General features: G+C 45.5%; 1 protein-coding gene across 3 annotated transcripts in view; it reads right to left on the minus strand.

Moving 5' to 3' along the window:
- The window catches only part of CFAP43 (cilia and flagella associated protein 43), a 387,888-nt gene that overhangs the window by 253,475 nt on the left and 117,989 nt on the right, over window positions 1-16,424 (minus strand). For all 3 annotated transcript variants that reach the window (XM_033942773.1, XM_033942772.1, XM_033942771.1), the window contains exons 12-13: window positions 8,648-8,751; window positions 3,733-3,882 (exon numbers count right to left, since the gene is read on the minus strand). In XM_033942773.1, coding sequence (XP_033798664.1) covers window positions 3,733-3,882; window positions 8,648-8,751 — 254 coding nt within the window. The remainder of the gene's footprint in view (window positions 1-3,732; window positions 3,883-8,647; window positions 8,752-16,424) is intronic.

Below are 16,424 nucleotides of genomic sequence, written 5' to 3' on the forward strand. Positions count from 1 at the left end.
CAATCATACGTTGAACAAGAACTACGTGAAGTTCAGGCTGCTTTCAGAAAAGGTTGAGGAACAAGAGACATTATTGCCAACATTAGATGGATATTGGAGAAGAGTAAAGAATACCAAAAGCACCTATACTTTTGCTTCAACTACAGCAAAGCTTTTGACTGTGTGGACCATGATAAACTATGAAGAGCTCTAGCACAAATGGGAATACCCAAACACATAAGTCAGATGATAAAGAGCTGTTACGAAAATCAAGAAGCTGAAGAACAGAATATGGGAACACTAATAGGGGTTCCAATAAAACATTGCATAGGGCAAGGATGAATCTTGTCACCTTACCTATTCAACCTTTACAGTGAAGCCATCTTCAGAAAAGCAAATTTGGAAGAAAATAGCGTTGATTTCAAAGTTAGTGGCCGAAATATAAACAACCTGTGCTATGCAGATGATATAACGCTCTTGCTGTATCTACTAAGAAAAGTCAAAAGCTGAAAGTCATAACATGGGATTAGAACTGAACATAAACAAGACAAAGATCATGAACACAAAAAATGAAGATTTTGAGCTTGAAGGCAATAGAATAGAAGTTGTAAAGGATTTCAATCCCCTAGACTCTTTCATAAACAAAGAAGCAAGTAGCAGGGAAGAAATACTCCGCAGAATAGCACTTGGTCGCTCTTCAATTAAAGCTCTCAAAGTATTCAAAGGCAAGGAAATAACACTCCAAACAAAGATCAGACTTGTCCACACACTCATTTTTTCAGCAATCAATTACAGATGAGAAAGCTGGACACTAATGGAAACAAGACAGCAAAAAGATTGACTCATTTGAGCTTTGGTACTGAAGAAAAATTTTATGTGTGCTGTGGACTGCCAGAAGAACTAACAAATTGATTCTGGAAGAGATCAAACCAGCTATGTCACTCAGTGCCCAAATGATGAAGTTACGATTGTCTTATTTTGGTCACACTGTCAGAAGAGAAAGATCACTGGAGAAGGACATCATGTTTCGGAAGATCAAAGGAACTAGATGAAAAGGGCAACCTGCAATCAGATGGCTGGACACATTGAAAACAACCATGGGGATGGCACTGGAGGACCTTACTGGACTAGCACAGAACCAATTTCTTTTTAGATCTGTAATTCATCAAGTCACTAGAACTCAAACACGAGTCGATGGCACCTAACTATATGTTATTTATTGGTGCTCCTGTAATAATTGGTTTTAATAGGATCATGACATGAATTTTTATTAACAAATGTAGAAAACCAAAGGAGTCCCATGAGAGACACCTAAGTCAGCAAAAAATAGTAGGACATACCAGTCAGACAAGTGAGATAATCACAGCAGAAGCTCTTTATTTTGGAATATCAATCAAGGACTCAATATGGGCCATGTTTTGGTGCTAGCCTTCATCAGGAATCCAAATCAATTCAGCATATACTCAGTAACCATGCAGATACTAAAAGTTCAATGAGTAAAAAAAGCTATGCAAAAGCTTATGCTGTTGGGACATGCTACAAGTCACTGCTGCATCTCAACAGCATAAGCTTTTGCATAGCATTTTTTATTTATTGAAATAGTAACTGCGTAGATTACTGGATATAAGCTGGATTGTGTTGAATTTTTATTTTCATTACTTGTTATTTTATGTTGGAATATTACTGTTTGTGATGTGTTACATTAGTTGCTTTTTATCCTTATTTTATTCTACTGATTGTATTGATGCATTTTTATGTTGAATATCACTTTGGTTGGAAGGGAAAAATAAATAATTATATTAAATCTAGTGGGCATTATTTGACAACAGGAAAATGAATGTTAGCATTAGCCAATCAGCATTTAGGCTCAGTATGCACAAACTGATAGTGGCTTTCTGAAATAATTTACTAGGAAAACTATCCTGGATAGTAAGCATTAACAAATAATCTCAACTTGATCATGATATATTCCACTGCAGTTGGCATTATCAGGCAAACTTGAATTTGCATAAAGTGTTGTTGGGAGAAAAACAAAGCACACAAAAGTGTAGACTAAAAAATTCCATTTACTAACTGCTCTTACTTCCCATCACATGTTCTTACTTTTCTATGAAGCAATTTTCTTGCATTAGAGTTTACTAGCTCTGAGACCACCAGTCATATACCAATAGGAAATGTTTTTTCACTCAGAGAATAGTTAAGCTCTGGAACGCATTGCCAGAGGATGTGGTATGAGCTGGTTTTAAAAAAAGGTTTGGACAAGTTCCTAGAGAAAAAGTCCATAGTCTGCTGTTGAGTCACACACAGGGGAAGCCAATGCTTGCCTTGGATCAATAGCATGGAATGTTGCTACTATCTGGGTTTTTGTCAGGTACTAGTGATCTGGATTGGCCACTGTGAAGATGGGCTACTGGACTAGATGGATGATTGGTCTGACCCAGTAAGGCTATTCTTATATTCTTACTTGTATGTTCTTATATATATACTAGTCTTTAAGCCCGTTACATTAACGGGTGCTAGAATATGTGTGTGTCTGTCTTTCTTTCTTTCTTTTTCTCTCCTTGGCCGCTTTTTGTCTTTCTGTCTCTCTCTTTCCTCGGCTGTCCACCACCACCCCTTGCCTTCTCCCCCTGTCCAGCAGTAGCCCTTCTCCCTTCCTTTTACTTCCCCCCTGTCCTACAGAGATTAGAGAAGCTGGGCCTATTCTCCCTTGAAAAGAGGAGACTGAGAGAGGACATGATCGAAACATTCAAGATAATGAAGGGATTAGACTCAGTAGATAAGGACAGGTTGTTCACCCTCTCCAAGGTAGAGAGAATGAGAGGGCACTCTCTAAAGTTAAAAGGGGATAGATTCCGTACAAACATAAGGAAGTTCTTCTTCACCCAGAGAATGATAGAGAACTGGAATGCTCTTCCAGAGTCTGTTATAGGGGAAAACACCTTTCAGGGATTCAAGACAAGGTTGGACAAGTTCCTGCTGAACCAGAACAAACACAGGTAGGGCTGGTCTCGGTTAAGGCACAGGTCTTTGACCTGGGGGACGCCGCGTGAGCGGACTGCTGGGCACGATAGACCACTGGTCTGACCCAGCAGCGAGAATTCTTATGTTCCCTGCTCCCCCTGTGCAGCAGGAGCCCTTCTCCCTTCGTTTTAAGTATCCCCCTGTCCAGCAGCACCCCTTCACTGCTCCCCCTGTCCAGCAGTAGGTCTTCTCCCTTCCTTTTACCTCCCCCCCTGTCTAGCAGCACCTCTTCCCTGCTTCCCCTGTCCAGCAGTAGGCCTCCCTTCCTGTTACCTCCCCACCTGTCTAACAGCACCTCTTCTGTGCTCCCCCTGTCTAGCAGTAAGCCTCCCTTCCTGTTACCTCCCCCCCTATCCAGCAGCACCTCTTCCCTGCTCCCCCTGTACTGCAGCACCCCTTATCTGCTCCCCCTGTCTAGTCCGGCAATCTCCAGCTATCATGCAAGCTCCAGCAGGGAACCTCATTCCTGCCCTGTCCCCTGCCGGCGTGTGAGCCTACTCCTCCCCCTCCCAACCTGCCAGGAGCATTTGAATTCGACCCGAAGCTTCCTGTTGAGGGAACCTCTCCTCGCTGGACCCTAAGAGTGCATGCGCATTCCTACCTGCCTCGGACATACGGATCACAGAACATGCAGATAGGAGTGCACATGCGCTCTTAGGGTTTTATTATTATAGATAAAACAATGGGTTATAAATCATGGAAATCATCTAATGTGACTTTTATTTTTACCTGATAACATCTTTAAAGTCAGAGTAAACAGTTCCAATCTTGTTCCTTTAGTTTTATTTTTGACTGCTGGACAGACGAGCACCATGACCCTGATCTGCTGTGTGTCCATATCATACAGTGTTGAGAAGTTCAGAATATTCCCACTCACCACTGAAAAAAACAAGGACATCAAACTGGAGTATTTTAACATTCCTAAGTGATAGTCATTGAAAGCCTCTTTCTATTGACTATAAAAGGTAGTTCACAATTGACTATAAAAGGTAGTTCACAATTGAAGTAGAAAAACCTAAAACAGATGAAAGAAATATGAGATAATTATCTCTTTTCTAAATATCCCGGCCTAGATTTATTCTAGAAATTCTTTTGTTGGCAAGGATATGCAAAAGAACTTCAAAAAAGAACCAAGCCTTCTTGTGCTTTCAATTAAAAAAATGCCAAAATTAAAAGTTGAAGGTAAAAGAGGAGGCAGTCCTATAACTGGATGTCTCCAGTTAGGCACTTAATGGCATTTTATAACAGCATCTATGCGCCAAGATGCTGTTATAGAATACTAGTGTAATTCAGTTAGGCATGATCTTTTATACAAGGTCAATGGCAGGTATAAATGGGCATACTTAAACGTACCATGCTATGTGCATAACTGATAATAGTCGATAAGTTATAAGCAAAAACTGGAGATGCACCCATACACTTTCTATGCTCCATCCACATGCATGCCTCCTTGTAGTTACACGCTAAAACACTTATACACTATCTTTTAGAATATGCATACAGTTATTGAATTAGCCCAGATTCTCTAAATGGTGCCATTGTCGATGGCCACCGATTACGTGTCAATCATGTGACGGTGCCATTTATACAATCTTACCTCCGGCAAAGGTAGGCATTGGAAACGTAGGCCAGAGTTTTCAAGGCCTACATTTACGGCACCAACCTTTGACGTGAATCACACCTCCAGAGGTGCCTGACAACATCTAACACCACTTCCAGCATTAGGCACAGTACAGCGGCATTAGGCGCCAGTTGGCACCTCTGGAGGCACAATTCCAGTACTGTTTTTTTAGACGCCAGTAGGCACCTTAAATTTTTTTTTTTTTTTTTAATGTAGCATTTTAAATGGAATATCCCTCTTAACTTAAGCACTGGTAGGGCACCTACCGGCTCCTAAGTTAAAGTGTTGTTTATAGAATATGGGCCTTAGTGTTTTGTATTGTAATATGACGTCAGTTTAATCATGCTTTTTTATGGGCAAAATACCCAATACTTCGTATATATGTTATTTCACTCACTGTAACAACTGTTTGTTCATTACTTTTCCCCGTTCGTTTACAAAAATTGGATAGCTCTAAGTCAAATAGATGTTGGCATTGTCATCTCGAACCAGGGACTTTAGATCATTTACTGTTCTACTGTCCATTAATTCTGGCCTTTTGGAAATCAATATGGGGGCTAAATAAATTGTTTATTGGAAAATCCTGTGGCATTATCGTGTGACATGATTTTATTTGGAATGTCAATGAGAATAAAGAGCCAAATTTCAGCTAAAAACAATAGGCTGTTATTGATTATGACAGGGGTCGTCATACAACATATCACAAGTAATTGGAAGAATTGGAGTAGACTTAATTATAGTTTTTGGTGGAACTTACTGTTACATTTATAAAATGGAAAGAACAATAGCTATACAAAAAGGAAATTATAATAAATTTAAGGAGATTTGGGGGCCATTGATAAATTATTGTAATGAACAGATACCATTTTTCCAATATAAGCACAATGCAATGAGGGGATGGGTTGGGGGTTCAGAATTTTATTAAATGTTTAGATCAGTAGAAAAGAATTTATATAAAATATATTTGAATACATATGTTATAGTAAGGGTGGGAGGGAAGGGATAAAACTTTATGTTTTATTGTTAAAATATGATAGAAATTCAAATGATGTATTCAATTACAATGTTATTTACTGTTACACTTGATGTAAGATGTAAAAACGAATAAAGATATATAAATATAAAAACATTACTTTTCCCAGAAGCTTTGAATAGCACAGTTACTTACCATAACAGGTGTTATCCAAGGACAGCAGGCAGATATTCTCAACATATGGGTGACGTCATCCATGGAGCCCCAATGCGGATAGCCTTGCAAGCAGACTTGCTTGAAGAACTTTAGAAAGTTTGCGACTGCCGCACCACTCATACGCAAGTGCCTTCCCGCCCGTCGTAGGGCGCGCGTCTCCTCAGTTCAGATAGATAGCTAAGAAGCTAACCAGGGTAGGTGGGTGGGTTGTGAGAATATCTGCCTGCTGTCCCTGGATAACACCTGTTACGGTAAGTAACTGCTTTATCCCAGGACAAGCAGGCAGCTTATTCTCAACACATGGGTGACCTCCAAGCTAACCAGAATGGGATGGTGGGAGTGTTGGCCACCTCCAGAATCCCCTAGACCCACTTATCTACCACCCCAATAGCCCTTATGGCTGCAGGAGCCACTTATATGCCAGTACAAAAGGGTTTTGGGGGTGTATAGGGGAGTGCACATGTATAAGTATCAATGCAGTGATTACAGGGGCTTATGGGCATGGGTCCTCCTCTCTATGGGTCCCTAACCCACCCCCAAGACGACTTAAGCTGCCTCTTGGCTGGACGACTAGGCTTTCCTATGCCAGGTGGCCAGGTGATGATGGTCTGGAGGCTGAAATTTAAAGTTGGGAACAAAATTTTTATGTGGGTGGGGGGGTTAGTGATCACTGAGGTAGTGTGTGGGGGTCTGTGTTATGTGTTTGCAGTGCTTATCTTGTGAGTTTAGGTGGGTTTTTGTGACTTAGACCATGTTTTACATGGACTAAGTCACAATGTCCAAGTTCCATCGATCGTCGGGTGTATAACTTTCGGTTATACATGCTGTACGACTAAGTCTAAGCCGGCCAACTCCTGCCCTCGACACGCCTCCCGAAATGCCCCGTTTAGCTTTGGATGTTGAACAGCACTATGAAGGCCTTAGTCGTTTAGAAAAACGTCCAAAACCCGGTTTTATTATCCGCCCTTGGACGTTTTTGAGAAATGTTCATCCAAATGCTGACCTAGGCCGGTTTTTGGATGTTTTTCTCTTTCGATTATGAGTCCCATAGGTTTTTGGTTTGTTATTTTTTATAAAATCTTTATTCATTTTTACAACTTACAACAAGTGTATCAGGAAATAACATTTGAACTTAAAAACATCACTTGATTTTCTATTACAGTCATCTTTTTCTTTTTTTCAAATTCTTTATTCATTTTTTCATCTTGCATCAAGTATACAATACTACAACACTTGAATTTCTTTCTCCTATTACAGTCATCTTAAATTAATGAAATTTATCCCCCCCCCTTCCCTACCATTTCATATACATTCACTTATATTATACAATATGGGGCTCATAATAAAAAAAAAAAAAAACTTCTAAAAAGTGGCCTAAATGGGTACTTGGACAATCAAAAAGCCTGATCATCCAAGTACCCATAATCAAAGCTGGTTTTAGACGTATCTAAAACCAGCTTAGGCCTTTCCCCTGCCTCTAAATGCACAGAGAGTAAAGAGGCGTTTTTAGAGGAGGGGAAAGAGCGGGCGGTGAGCGGGAGGTGGGCCAATCTACACCTAAGCGTACAACACATATAACCAAAGATTTTGACAGGTTGCCTAATTGGCACTTATATGTTTTGACTTAGACCAAGTCAAAACAGGTATAGGTGCCGAAATAGGGACCGCAGAGCTGATGGCAGCTGGCATGATCAGTTCAGCGGCCCGGCAACCTACCCACCCCTCCATCGCAACCATCGCGGCAGGAGAGATGCCTCATCTCCCCTACTGCGATGCGATCACCCCTCTACCCGAACTGCCACGACCCACGGCAGGAGAGATGCCCAATCTCTCCTGCCGTGGATTGTGGCAATTCGGGTAGAGGAGTGATCACATCGCAGCAGGGGAGATGGCCAATCTCTCCTGCCACGATACATCACCGCCCCACACACTATCAGGGCAAGAAGAGGGAGCCCAAACCCTCTTGCCCCGTTGAAGCTGTGAACCCCCCGACTCGATTGGGCCTAGAGGGTTCATCGAGGGCAGGAGGGCCTGGGATCCCTCCTGCCCGTAATGTAATGGGGGGGGGGGGTAGGGGGGGGCGCCCGGGCCAGGAGGGGTTGGGCTCCCTCCTGGCCCAATTGAGTCGGGGGGGGGGGGGTCGCGGCTTCAACAGGGCAAGAGGGCTTGGCCTCCCTCTTGCCCCGATGTTGTTTGGGGGGGGGGGGGAGTGATCCATCGCGGCAGGAGAGATGCCTCATCTCCCCTACCGCGATGCCATCACTCCTCTACCGAAACTGCCGCGGGTCGCGGCAGTTCGGGTAGAGGAGTGATGACATCACGGTAGGGGAGATGAGGCATCTCTCCTGCCGCGATGGTTAGGTTGCCGGGCCGCTGAACTGATGGCGCCAGCGGCCATCAGCTCAGCGGCCCCTTTTTCGGCACTTAGACCTGGTTTTATTTTGTCTAAGTGAAAAAGGTCTAAGTGCCGACTAAACTGTATTGGTTATACTTGTTGTACGGCTAGGTGTAGGTCGGCCCACCTCCCGCCCACTGCCCGCCCTTTCCCCACCTCTAAACACACCTCTTTTCTCTCTGTGCGTTTAGAGGCAGGGGAAAAGCCTAAGTTGGTTTTAGATAGGTCTAAAAACCAGCTTTGGTTATGGGTACTTGGATGATCAGGCTTTTTGATCGTCCAAGTAGCCATTTAGGACACTTTTTAGACGTTTTTTTTTTTTTTATTACTCCCATAGGTTTTAAGTACCAGAAGCACACACCAATAACAGTAAATTATTAGGCACACACCTTCTCAACAGTCATTATGTATTGAAAGAATCAAGCCAGATTTATATTACCTGTGTATCCAAGAACCTGGAATGATTTTGAAGGCCTTGTATCTAAAATAAAAATATGTCCATTTTCAGCTCCAGTTATGAGGAAATGCCCTTCTTGGTCATAACTAGGAAAGGAAAAAATAACACATTACAGTGGAGTTTCTATCTTTTCAAATACTGTAAGCTCTTATTTGGTGCAGGCTCTCCCCATCTCCTTCCATTTGGTGTTTATGACAAAATTTTTAGACTTTATCCATACAGAAATACTGTATATGGTGACTCAGTGCATTATAATCATATATCAGCCTAGAAACAGTCCGCCTCATATTCAAAGCAATTTAAGTGGGCAGAAGAGATTCCTGTCCGATTAAATCACTTGTGGAGCCCAACTGCCAATATTCAGCGGCATGTAACCAAGCAGTTCCACTGAATATTGGTTGACTGGCCAAGTTTAAAGTCATTAGGTCAGGGGCGGTACAGGGGGGTGGTGCTGAGGAGAAATTATACAAGTGGCCGCAACTCACATAGCTAAAGCTTCAAAACTGTCCTAAATTCACCTGGTCAGCTATGCAGGTTCTGGCTGAACAAAGCCTGAGAACTATATAACATTTTACATTGTTCAGCCTTTCTATTCCTACTTCCATCCCACTGCAAACATCCCACTCTTCTGATCCTCCTCCCAGCAAGGTTGAAAACTCTTCCCACCTCCTGGTCGCAATAGGCCCCACTAAGATTCCTGGTGTGGACTAGGCTGCTGTTAGTTAATGGGAATTTAATGCTGCAATGATGGTTCCCCATATCACAAGTCTTATTGGTTCACTTTCCATGACCTTTGTGTAGGAGCTCTGAGCACATTATAAAATTATTGAATTATATATTAAGGGGTCCTTTTATCAAGCCCCGCTAGCAGGGTTAGCGCGTTGGACATTTCATCACGCGCTAACCCCTGCGGCCGGCTAAAAAACTAACGCCTGCTCAATGCAGGCGTCAGCAGCTAGCGTGGCAGGCGGTTTAACACGCGTTAAACCCCTACCGCAGCTTGATAAAAGGACCCCTTAATTTGTTTATTTAAAAAAATGAAAATAATATCACAATACTGAAGAAACAACATTTATTAGAATAATGCTAGCACTAAGGTTTGAATGAAGTAATGTTTGCTGTGTACAATTCTGGAGACTACACCTTCAAAAAAATATAAACAGGATGGAGTCTATCAGGATGGCTATTAAAATGGTCGGTGGTCTTCGTCAGACTTAAAGATCTCAAAAAGCAATGTTACTTACCGTAACAGTTGTTATCCAGGGACAGCAGGCAGCTATTCTCACTAATGGGTGACGTGATCCAACGGAGCCCCGATGAGGATGCTTTTTTGAAGAAAAACTCGAAGTTTCGAGTCACCCGCACCGCGCATGCACGAGTGCCTTCCCGCCCAGACCAGGGTGCTTCTCCTCAGTTCAGATAGCTAGCAGAGAAGCCAACCCAGGGGAGGTGAGTGGGACGTGAGAATAGCTGCCTGCTGTCCCTGGATAACAACTGTTACGGTAAGTAACATTGCTTTATCCCAGGACAAGCAAGCAGGTATTCTCACTAATGGGTGACTTCCAAGCTAACCATAGTGGGATGGTGGGAGAGTTGGCAACTTAGGAGAATAAATTTTGTAATACTGTTTGGCCAAACTGTCCATCCCGTCTGGAGAAAGTATCCACTGATTCGTCGAGCAGAGGTGAGGCCAATGAGAAACACCACTTTCCAAGTGAGATACTTCAGGTGAGCCTTGTGAAGAGGTTCAAATGGAGGTTTCATAAGCTGTGAGAGAACAACATTGAGGTCCCAAACCACTGGAGGCGGTTTGAGGGGAGGATTGACATGGAAAAGTCCTTTCATGAATCTGGAAACCACCTTGAAGGGGCTGATGGAAAGCAGCAATTGCACTGAGGTGGACTCGTATGGAGGAAGATTTGAGGCCAGACTGAGATAGGTGCAAAAGGTAGTCCAAAACTGAAGGCAAGGAGGAATGTTGAGGCTCCTGGCACTGAGAAACACACCAAACAGAGAATCTATTCCTTTTTTGGTGGTAGCATTGTCTGGTAGCAGGCTTCCTTGAAGCTTCCAAGACATCCCTCACAGGTTGGGAGAAATGTAGAGGGGTTACGTTGAGAGGAACCAAGCTGTCAGGTGTAGAGACTGCAGGTTGGGGTGAAGTAGAGATCCCTGATGCTGTGTAAGCAGAGATGGAAAAACTGGTAGAGGGTATGGCTCCCTGCTGCTGAGTTGAAGTAGAAGGGAGTACCAAGGTTGTCTGGGCCACCATGGAGCAATCAGGATCATGGTGGCATGGTCTGACTTCAGCTTGACCAGAGTCTTTTGGATGAGAGGAAATGGAGGAAACGCATATAGAAAGCGATTCGTCCAGTCCAGGAGGAATGCATCTGCCTCGAAGCGCTGAGGGGTGTAGATCCTGGAGCAGAAGTGAGGCAGTTTGAAGTTGTGGGGGGCTGCAAAGAGGTCTATCTGAGGCATTCCCCACAGGGAGAAGATGTGATGAAGGGGCATGGAGTTGAGGGTCCACTCGTGAGGTTGTAGAAGACGGCTCAAGCTGTCTGCTAAGGCATTGTCCGCCCCCTGAATGTAGACCGCTCTGAGGAAGGTGTTGTTGCGAATCGCCCAATCCCACACCTTCAGAGCTTCCTGGCAGAGGGAGGCCGATCCTGTGCCTCCCTGCTTGTTCACATAGTACATGGCAACCTGGTTGTCCATGCAAATGAGGACCACCTGGTCGCGAAGGAGATATTGAAAGGTCTGGAGAGCGTTGAAGATCGCCCTGAGTTCAAGGAGGTTGATGTGGCACTGGCGGTCCGTGCTGGTCCAGTGACCCTGGGTGCGGAAGCCGTCCAGATGAGCCCCCCAAGCATAGGTCGATGAGTCGGTCGTAGGACTTTCTGATGGCGGGGGGTTTGGAACAACAAGCCTCTGGAGAGATTGGAGGAAAGCATCCACCAGCGAAGAGACTGTTGTGGAGCAGGAGTGACCTGGATGTGGTGAGTCAGAGGGTCGGACATCTGGGACCATTGAGACGCCAAGGTCCACTGAGGCGTCCTGAGATGAAGTCTGGCAAATGGCGTCACATGCGCTGTAGAGGCCCATGTGGACCATCATCTGTCTCGCCGAGATGGAAGGGCGAGAGGACACTGAATGGCAGAGATGAAGAAGAGCCTCCATGCGTGGGGGAGGGAGGAGCGCTTGGAGTTGGGTAGTATCCAGGATCGCCCCGATGGAAGGAAGAGATTGGGAGGGCTGTAAGTGGGATTTTGGAAAGTTGATTTCGAATCCCAGATGTTGTAGTAACCAAATTGTCTTCTGGGTCACGAGGGCAACTCCCTGAGACGTGGAATCCTTGATGAGCCAGTCGTCCAGGTAAGGGAACACCTGGAGGCCGTGGTTCTTGAGTGCTGCGGCTACCACTACCAGGCACTTGGTGAAGACTCTGGGGGATGAGGCCAGGCCAAAGGGGAGCGCTCGGTATTGAAGATGAAGATGTCCCACCCGGAATCTGAGGAATTGGCGTGAGGCCAGATGAATGGGGATGTGAGTGTAGGCCTTTTTCAGATCCAGAGAGCATAACCAGTCGTTCTGCTCGATGAGGGGGTACAGGGATGCCAAGGTCAGCATGCAAAACTTTTCTTTGACCAGAAACTTGTTGAGCACCCTGAGGTCCAAAATGGGCCGCAGATCGCCCGTCTTCTTCGGCACAAGGAAGTACCGCGAATAAAATCCTTTGTTCTGTTGGTCCCGAGGGACCGGTTCGACATCCCCGAGCTGCAGCAAGGCCTGGGCTTCCCGAAGAAGAAGGGTGGTCTGCGTCAAGTTGGAAGGATACTCTTTTGGAGGATGTTCCGGAGGAACCTGGTGGAATTGAAGGGAGTATCCCTCCCTGATGATGGAGAGGACCCAGAGGTTGGTGGTGATAGTCGTCCATCGATGGAAAAAATGGTGGATGCGACCTCCGATAGGTGGAGCTGCTGAAGAAGGTAGAACGACAGATGTTATGCTCTCTTTGAGACAGTCAAAAGGGCTGAGGCGCCTTAGGCACAGCAGGTGCAAGAGGTTTTTGCTGATGTTTCTGTGGGTGCTGCCTCTTCACAGGTTGCCGGATGGGGGGAGCCTGTTTCGGGGGGTAACGCCGCTGGTAGATCAGTGGCGGGCGTGATTGACAAGGAGGAGCAGGCCTGGGCTTTGGACACAGGATGGACTGGAATGACTTCTCATGGTCCGAGAGCTTCTTGGTTACCGCCTCGATGGACTCAAAGAGGTCAGTGCCAGTGCATGGAACACTGGCAAGCCTGTCCTGGAGGTTGGGGTCCATGTCGATTGTCCTCAGCCACGCCAGCCGGTGCATAGCCACCGAACATGATGCGGCCCGAGTCGCAAGCTCGAAGGCGTCGTAGGAGGACTGCATAAGCTGCACCCAGAGCTGGGATAACGAAGCCAGTGCCTCCTGGTACCCAAATTGTGCCCTAGTATCTACGTAGGGCGTGAATTTCTGGAGTACGGACAAGAGGAACTCCAAATATGTTGTGAAGTGGAAGTTGTAGTTCAGGACTCTCGAGGCCATCATGGAGTTCTGGTAGACTCTCCTGCTGAACCGGTCCATGGTCTTTCCCTCTCTACCAGGTGGGAGGAGGCGTAGACCTGGGAGGGATGGGACCGCTTCAGTGAGGACTCCACTAGCAGGGATTGATGGGAGAGCTGAGAGCCGTCGAATCCCTTACGATGAACAGTGCGGTATCTGGTGTCTAACTTACCCGGCACCACGGGGATCGAATAAGGTGTCTCGAGGCACCGTGCAAAGGTCTGGTCCAATAGCTTGTGTAAGGGAAGCTTTAGGGACTCCGCCGGTGGTTGAGGGAGGCGCATAGTCTCCAGGTATTCTTTTGAGAATTTGGACCCCGTATCCAGAGGGGTGTCCATGTCATCGGCCATCTGTCGAAGGAACGAGGAGAAGGACAGTTGGTCGGCCGTTGCTGGGCCTTGAGACGGGCTCGATGAGGTCGAGGCCTCCGGATCCATTGGGAACAGGGATCAAGACGGTGAGAGGGATCCCATTGTGTCCTCGAGCTCCGGCATCGGTGGAGGAGTAGTGGTCGGTGGTGAATACTCCAGGTATGCTTGCATTCGATGAGGTGAGGCCTGCCTGGACGAGTGCCTCGATCGGTGATGCGGGCTGTGTCGAGAGGTCGGCCTCGATGGACAAGGCGAGTAGGTCTTCACTGAGGCCCCCAGGTAGTGGATGGGGCTGGAAGCGGTCGATCGAAGCAGGAGTGGTTGCCGTAGAGGCTCGAACCCCGTCAAGGTGATCGGCTCCAATGGAGGCACTCGCAAAGACTCTGCTCCTTGCATTGAGTGAATCGGCTCCAATGAAGGCACTCGCAAAGACTCTGCTCCTTGCATCGAGTGAATCGGTTCCAACGGAGGCACTCGCAAAGACTCTGCTCCTTGCATCAAGTGCATCGGTTCCAATGGAGGCATGGGCAAAGACTCTGCTCCTTGCGATGCATGCATTGTTGCCAGACCAGACACTCGCAGAGACTCTGCTCCCTGTTGAGAGTGTGTTCCCCGCTGAGGCACTGGAGGGGGCTCGACCTCGTGGGAGGCCTCCACGTGCCCAGGCTGGATTTGGGAAAGAAGCTGAGGCCCCATCGTGGTAAAGAGCTCGATGAATTGCTTCTGTAGCATGGTCTGGAACGAGGCCAGCAAGGATGGATCCGCATCTGAAATGGGACCACCTGCGCGGGCCTCGCGCTCCCTCGGAGCAATGTGTGAGTGCTTGGACTTCGAGGCCTTTTAACACTACTGGGGGAATGGGCTGCTGGGCTACCTGACTTGAGGAGGTTGAGGAAGGCATCGCAGCAGGTGCCGGAGTCTGAGCCGGGACAAATGAGGCGGGCTTAATGAGACTCGGCACCGCAGAGGTGGTTGGCTGTGGAGTTGCGGATGATGTCGAAGGCGAAGGACCCTTCGTGGTCGACGACTCCCACAAAACGCAAAGGCACTTGAAAGCACGTGCAGTGAGTGTAGAGCAAGGCCAGCACGATTTCGGGAGATGTTCAGGCCCGAGACATCGAACACAGCGTCGATGAGGGTCCATTAACGAAATTGCGTGCTGGCACTTGTCACACTTTTTAAAACCGGTGATAGGCTGGGACATAGGCTGAAAAAGCTCCGCCGCAAGATCGAAGCCGTGGGGCTGCGGCCACGTGGCCTGCCCGGTCGAACGGAACGAAGAAATTTTTTTTTTTTTTTTAAAAACAATAAAACACGATGAAAATCAGCAATTAAGATCAAATAAAACCAAAACCACGGACTTAGAAGGCACAAGTGAAGAAAACTTTGCGCAGAGTCGAAGACGGACTTCTCGGCTCCGCGGAAAAGTAAGAACTGAGGAGACGCGTCCTGGTCTGGGCAGGAAGGCACTTGCGCATGCGCGGTGCGGGCAACTCAAAACTTCGAGTTTTTCTTCAAAGAAGCGTCCGCATCGGGGCTCCGTTGGATCACGTCACCCATTAGTGAGAATACCTGCCTGCTTGTCCTGGGATAATGTGCCTATTTAGAGGGGAAAATAATACTTAGACCCTACAATACTTTGCTAATGGCTGGGTGGGGGGAGGGTGGAAATTTGTTAGGTTAATGAATTTAAATATAATGTACTGAGGTTTATTATATAAATTTTATGTGTTGGGCATTATGATTGTTTAGGAGGGAGGGGGGACTAATTCTGAAATGGATATTAATGATATATTAAGTGTGATATTGAAGTATAAAATGTTGTATTTATTATAACACTTATTGTAAGTTTGAAAATAATAAAGAATTTGAAAAAAAATAAGATCTCACAATGTATACTTTGGAGAGCGAAGATATGATAGAGATGTTTAAATACCTACATGGCATAAATGCACATCTGGCAATTCTCTTTCAATTGAAAGGAAGCTTTGGAATGAGGGGGCATAGAATTAAGGTAAAATGGGATAGATTAAGTGTAACCTCAGAAAATACTTCTTCATGAAAAGGGTGGTGAATGATTGGAACGGCCTCCCAGTTGAGCAGCCAGGTTTGCTCATAGGTAGGTAAAAAGTACATGACAAATGGCACATGACGTAAAAAGTTCCAAAACATTATTTTTTATTTATTATTCATATTAATTCTCAAAAGATTATTACGTCACTGGGAGATCTTTACAGATGCCAAACGCTGGCCTTCCTAACAAAGATCTCAATCTGATAATTCGTTGCTCCCCAATATGTACCTTTTGTCCTGCATGGCATCATTACTTGTCAGCCAATCCATTAACAGAGGCTGTCCTTAGATTTGGACAAAGGAAATTCCTTTACATAGTTTTTCACACTCAAAAGCAAAGTTTTTAAAATCATATTTTTGTTTACATTAATTTCTGAATATGCATAAACCCATTATTACATATCCAATATTATTTTTGTCATTCTCAAAAAGGTGAAATCGAACAGCTTGTCTGTGTCAGATGCAAAACTTGCTTTGGAAAACTGACAGTTTCAAGTTTCACTGACACACACACAGAAGACCCAGACCCCTTCCTATACTAGAGGTCAGAGGGTTTCCATGATAACAGTGTTCTTGGCTTTAACCTAACCATTTCCAGATGTTGCCTAAGAATTTCTCCTTAGAGTTTCTTCAGGTTTAAACTATATAAAATATTAGAAATTAAGTACACACCATTCTTTCACATATCTTTCATACATCATTCATTCAGGGCCCCATTCACACA

This window comes from Geotrypetes seraphini, chromosome 4 (genome assembly GCF_902459505.1).
Source record: "Geotrypetes seraphini chromosome 4, aGeoSer1.1, whole genome shotgun sequence".
NCBI classification, from domain to species: Eukaryota; Metazoa; Chordata; class Amphibia; order Gymnophiona; family Dermophiidae; genus Geotrypetes; species Geotrypetes seraphini.